The sequence below is a fragment of the Lathyrus oleraceus genome, chromosome 7, assembly GCF_024323335.1.
Source record: "Lathyrus oleraceus cultivar Zhongwan6 chromosome 7, CAAS_Psat_ZW6_1.0, whole genome shotgun sequence".
Taxonomy (NCBI): Eukaryota; Viridiplantae; Streptophyta; class Magnoliopsida; order Fabales; family Fabaceae; genus Lathyrus; species Lathyrus oleraceus.
The window spans coordinates 43559824-43565823 of record NC_066585.1 but is presented as its reverse complement, the minus strand read 5'-3'; the positions used below and the strand labels follow the sequence as shown (position 1 = coordinate 43565823).

The 6000-nt window shown below is 35.8% G+C and overlaps 1 protein-coding gene across 2 annotated transcripts; it reads right to left on the bottom strand.

Annotated features, from left to right (window-relative positions):
• Positions 1 to 341: 341 nt before the first annotated feature.
• LOC127107692 (phosphatidylinositol 4-kinase gamma 4) lies at positions 342 to 3645 on the bottom strand. 2 transcript variants are annotated; one of them, XR_007795797.1, is made up of 3 exons: positions 1682 to 3645; positions 813 to 1423; positions 342 to 609 (listed from the first exon to the last, which is right to left on the bottom strand). XR_007795797.1 is itself a non-coding variant. In XM_051045007.1 (2 exons), exons 1-2 carry the CDS (start codon positions 3041 to 3043, stop codon positions 1046 to 1048), a joined length of 1740 nt encoding a protein of 579 aa, XP_050900964.1. In that variant the 5' UTR covers positions 3044 to 3645; the 3' UTR covers positions 683 to 1045. The 2 variants fall into 2 exon arrangements, 1 of the variants encoding a protein (XP_050900964.1); XM_051045007.1 differs by lacking the exon at positions 342 to 609 and having other exon boundaries at positions 683 to 1423.
• Positions 3646 to 6000: the final 2355 nt, after the last annotated feature.

The following is a 6000-nucleotide window of genomic DNA, read 5'->3' as shown; positions in this document are numbered from 1 at the left end:
CCACCGTGAAAAGTTACAACTGCCTTAAAATCTAGAGACACATCTTTGGACACATATTTTTTTACACTCGTCAAATAAAATTACTAAGACATTAGTCCGAAAATACATGTTCGTGCAGTTCATGCCAATGTCATTCTTAAAATCTCTTTGATATGCAATAAGGAAAAGTTTACATGATCATGGTCTCACCTTCCAGTTGACTTGTTTGATATAAAGAATATATGGCATCAAAAAGGAAATAAGTATGCAAAATAAAACACTCGATCAAAATAAGTTCAAGGGTGTTCTTGAGATATATTTCCAGATACACCCTAATAATATACGGAGAAGAATTTCCAAAAGAGATTTTGAAAAAATAAAATTGCTGACTGAAATACCAGAATTTATGTGATTTTGGGTACATCCAGATGCAACTGATTATGTGGGGTGGCAAATATCATCCAATGCAACTGATTTGATTTGGTGATTCAAATCTCTAATAAGATTCCAATGATTGTAACAACTAACAACCAAGCACTGGCATTGGCTTCTCTCTAGTGCACTATCCCTGCTATCATGAATCATATTCTTACCACATTGCTGCTATTACTATCTTTTTCCAAATTTTGGCTGCAAGCAGAATAAATTTCATTCAAGCAGAATAAATTTCATTCAAGGAGAAAAGCTAACTAACATGTTGCAATTTTTCAGAAGAAAATCTAACACGGCATTTATTATGTACAAATGACAAATCCAGTTTTTTTGTCAAACTTCTACAATCAATCCTATAATACATAAAATCTCATCTTAGTAATAAGACAACTTATTCAGACCTTTTAATTTCTGTTGAACATGACAATACAATCCTGAAAACAGTTCAGAGAAGCCAGAAATAAACAGAGCTTCAGGCCTTATGTCCAGATCACATCAAGCCATATGACATTTTGTTGGTGAAACCTGCAGTTTGCATGCAGTCCATCCAAAAATGGACTAGAATCATTCACTGAATTACATTACATATAAAAATATTACCATACCAATATATAAATCAGAAAAGGAAAAATGTCTATTGTGCAAGCTTATCGAGACGGGAATCCATGATTTGCGAGACGGATTCAAGAAGTGCTGATTCCTCCGTGCCAGGAAGCAAGGAATCTTGTGCTTCGCTTATAATTTCCTCAATTACAGATTCCTTGTTCAAATTTTCCCGACACATGATGCTTCCAATTGCATAGGGAGTAAAACCTCTCTCAACCCCTTTCTTGAGCAGCATTGTGGAAATGCGAAGTGTTCGCGCGCACTCAATTGGAATATCCCATCCATAATATTTCAAAATTTCAATGTCTTTTTCGGCATCCAAAGAATTGATATACTCAACTGTCTCAGGTGAGTAAGGCTGGAGTGCTTGCGGCCAGTAAAGCCAATCAAATGTGCAGTCTTCAAACTGCAGAGAAAAATACTATATGAGCCCATTTTAAATCAATGGGAAGGGATCTTAAACTTTTGCAGGAAGTGGACTAATGTGGCCTATGGATAATGCAACACCCGAATAACATACATACATAAATACATACATACATACACATTGGCTGCTTAAAAGAACATTACGCTGTAATTACAACACGTGTTCGTCGACTCTTAAGATATCAAACAAAGAAAATGAAACATGTAACACAAAAGAGGAATTAAGGAGAAATCTTACTTTATCTGGTAGACAATAGCCATGATCAATGGGAATGAGCTTAATCTGGCCAGATGCCTCCTTTCTGAACAAAATATTCCCAGCATGTCTGTCTGCATTAGCCATTCTTATATCAAGCACAGATATCTTATGCACTTCCTCCACGGGAAAGGCCCCGGGTCCAATGTCCTCACAGTTTCCGTCATTACTCATAAATTTCTGTAACGATCCAATCTTGATGTGTTTTGATGAGCATGCGTACCCATTTGGGTGGTGAAATTCTTGGTGTAAGCACTGCACCATAACAGTAGGAGGAACACCGGAAAACCCGATTTCTTCACCAGACACCAAACGTGGTCCGCTCCTTGGATGATCCAACACATAAGCTGCAACCTCCCTTAAAGCTCCTTCTCCCACCCTTGTTCCTCTTTTTAAACCTTCGCCGTTCAATGAACATGGTAAGCCTCTTGGGTTGTTCGCAGCCATTGGTTCCTCATCCAAGGGCTTGAAAACTGAAACACGCTCCTGGCCAGTGGAATTTTGCATAAAATAAGTCCCTCCTGTTCCTTCCGAGGACCTAATAGGACGATTTCCTTTCTTCAAACCCTCGTATGTGGAGTTAATCATGTCCCAAAGGAGAGGCAAAAAACTGATCTTGGGATTCACAGCAATAGGTTCCAACCAGAAACCAACACCGGGCGGTAACTTTGCTATCTGAATCGGTTTGCTCCTATTCTTATTCTCTTCTACTTGTAACTGTAACTCTCTTTGATCACTTCTCTCACGCGGTATCAAAGCCTCAAGAGAAAGATTCAAATCATTAAGAATAGGCGTAGCCCTAACCTTAACCGATTTCTTAATAATCAAATGAACTACACCGTCACCCCCTTTACATATATCATGAAATAGTATCTGATCATCAAGCTTCTCTTCATTACAGAAAAGCTCTTGTTCCTCAAGATCAATAAAACCTTCCCCTTTTTTCCTAATCCTTTGTTTAAGATACCCCACATTCCTATGCCTATCAACATGAAACTCAAACTCCTTGCCAGAAACTGTCCTAACAACAATGAAAAGAAGATCCGAAAGGCGTAAAACCAAATGAAGAACATTGCCTTCAGCAACACCATACTCCTTAATAAGCGTATCGTTCCGAGCAAGCTCTCTGCCACCAAAAACAAGCTTCTGTTTCTTCACCACAAAACCTTTACACTGCTGAATCCTCAATTTCACCGAGGCAATTGAATCCGACTCCAAAACCCGCATTGGGGTAACAACACTGTCAACAGTAAGGTAAATCAGGATTGGATCAACAGAACAATGTTCTGGTTGACCCTCCCAATACACCCTCTCTTTCGAAATTGAACTCAAAACAACCGACATATTTCAATGTCGAAACCCTAATTTTAATTTTTTTTAACAACAATAAAAAAAACTACTTTTTTTCCCTTACTAGAAAAAAAACAATACAGTTTCAGGATGAAATACTACATTTAACGAGTAATATTTCAAAGTCGAAACCCTAATCAAAAGTGAAAGTGAAAATGAAAAGCGATAATAACGAGAAAGGAATTGTGAAAAAGTATGGTGTAAAAATGTTGGTGCTCTCGAAAGGATGAAAGAAGGAAATGAAAGCGAGCGAGAGGGGATTCTAACCGAAAGGAAAGAACCAAAGGGGAATGAAGGAGATAGAAAAGCTTAAGAATGGAAGCGATTCCGAGAAAGAAGTGATGAATCTATAATCTGTGAGGGGGAGATTTTTTCTCTTCCGAGAAAAGTGATTAATTTGTGTAAGATTTTTGGAGAAATAGGAATGGAAGAGGAAGCGTTATTATAGCCGTTGAGGTTTGAGACCAAACCAAAGCTCTATTAACATTTGACACTGTCTGTGTTTTTTCTCTTGCATATGTATGTCGTTGTTAGAGGTTAACGGCGCTTCGTATGAAACGCTCTATGTTTAAATTTAATTCGGGGAATTATTTTCTGCTATCAATTTTATTGGATACTGGTGTATTAATATTTGGAATATTAATATAAAAATTATGACATGTAAAAATTTACTCCGAAGGTTAACTTCTGGAGGGTTCTTCATTTAATTTCAATCCAGCATTGTTTTTAATATTAAATTAAATGCTATTGCTTTCCTTTTTATATAAAAAATTTACTAATAGTTCATTTATTAGTTTTTTTGGTTTGCATATAATATTTGTATAAAACTATCAACTAAGTTGACTTAACATGACTCATTTATTATATTATTGATATAAAAATGAAATAAATTCTATCAAAAAATTCAAATCACTAAATATAATTCTACCAAAAAGTTGAAATCATTGAATATCATGCTCCAAATATCTTAATCCTAATAAATATGAATGTTACACTTTTCTTTTTAAAGTGCCAAGAATGTATTAAAAAGGAAAGATCAAACACAAAAAGAAGACTAAAACTCTTAAGAAATATTATATCTACAATAAGGATGTCATGCATATTCTTTAAGAAATCTCCCCTAATAAGGTCATGGAGATGTTGAAACCAAGTGAAGATCTTATGTTTGAAGACAAAACTAGCAAGTTTGTCAAAACAAACATTCCATAAATTGCATTGATTGAGATATTTGAAGCAATTTATTCATTTGGTCTTAAGGTGTCGAAGAATAAGATCGTGATTAAAGAAGGTTTGAACTATAAGCAAATACTCGGATTCAAGCAAATAAATGGATTAATTTTTTTAGAAGCAATCTCTACGACCATCTTTGCTCTAATGAATTCAGAACAAAGAGCATTACCATTGTCAATGAAATTAAAGAAGGTACCCACATGCTCACTTGATGAATTGCGAAAGATTCCACCACAAGCAGTAACAAATGGACTACTAAAATCCATGTCATTCGAGTTTCCTTTTATTCATCCAAGAGGAGAAGGTTACCAAAGCACTTTAATAATGATAGGAGGATCATAAGAGTGCAATTTAATTGATAAGGCTTTGTTAATGGAGAATTGCAACACCGAGATGCTTGAGATAGAAGGGAAAGTAGTGTCACCCATGTTATGGATAATGGAGGTTCTACAAGCAGTCCAAAAAGCTTTGATGGACTGAAATCTAGTGCTGTGTCTAGGTAACCAAATGTCATTGATGATGTGGATGGTGACAATATAGATAACAACTTGACGGTACATGGACCAAAGCATGTTGATAATGTTCCAATAAATGAGAAGTAATGCTACAATCAAGCAGGATATGATGAGTTATTTCATTATGATTGCAGCAAATAGAACGTATGAAAGGAAGATTGCAACCTCTAGCAACTAAGTTTTCATTAATTAGGAGTTTATTATGAATGCACCTCCAGAAAAGTAAAGACTTGGAAAGAGGGACATTAGGATTCTAAGCCTATTCATGCCAAGGAATGGGTTGGCTAGGTTTAGCAAAGAATTTGCAGACTTCCTTTAGGGTCAAGCAACCAGTCTCAATATGTCTCCAACATCCCGAGTCTTCCAAGACCTCAGAAGGGATGTGGCAGGTATTGATCATATTGTAGAGGTTGGAAATGACCAATATGATACCAGGAGGAACATTCCAACTTCTGTTAAGAATGAAATCACTCATCTTTTTAGTCAGATAAGCCTGGTCTAAAATGTTGATGTTAAGGATTTGTGCTAGAGGAGGGTCACACCAAGAATCAAACCAAAAATTAACTTGTTTTCCATCACCAATGATCCAGACTAAGTTTTCAATAATTATCTGGTGGGAGCTTTAGAATAACTCCAAATGGAAGAAAGAATATGATGCTTAATAGGTATATAATTTCTCAAAACTATATCCTTTAGCAAAGAGGCCCAACTTTTTTTATCTGATCAGATCCCAACAGAGTTTGGGATTAGATGCTTGGTTAATAATGGGTCAGTATCTAAGGTGAAGGCCTCAAACTACAAGAGGTATGCAACATTTCCACCAAGCCACAATTTTAATCTTCTTATGCTTAATGTCCCCCTCCAGATGAAATTTCTCATCCTAAGTTTCTAAAGTTTTGATCAAACTAACAGGTCAACCATAAACTTGAATGCAGTAGATAAGCATGATATGAATGATAAACTTGACTAGTTATACTCTACCAACTATGGATAAAAGAGAATATTTCCAAGCATAAGTCTTGTTTTTAATTTTGTCCATAATGAATTGGAAATATTTGGTCTTTGGCTTACCTATAAAGATAGGAGCTCTCGAATAGATAAAATGAATGGTGTCAATTCTGAAGCCAAGAAGCAATTTAATATTCTCTTGCAATACTCATAGCCCCTGCATATATTATTGATTTTGAAGCATTATATGTTTTTCCT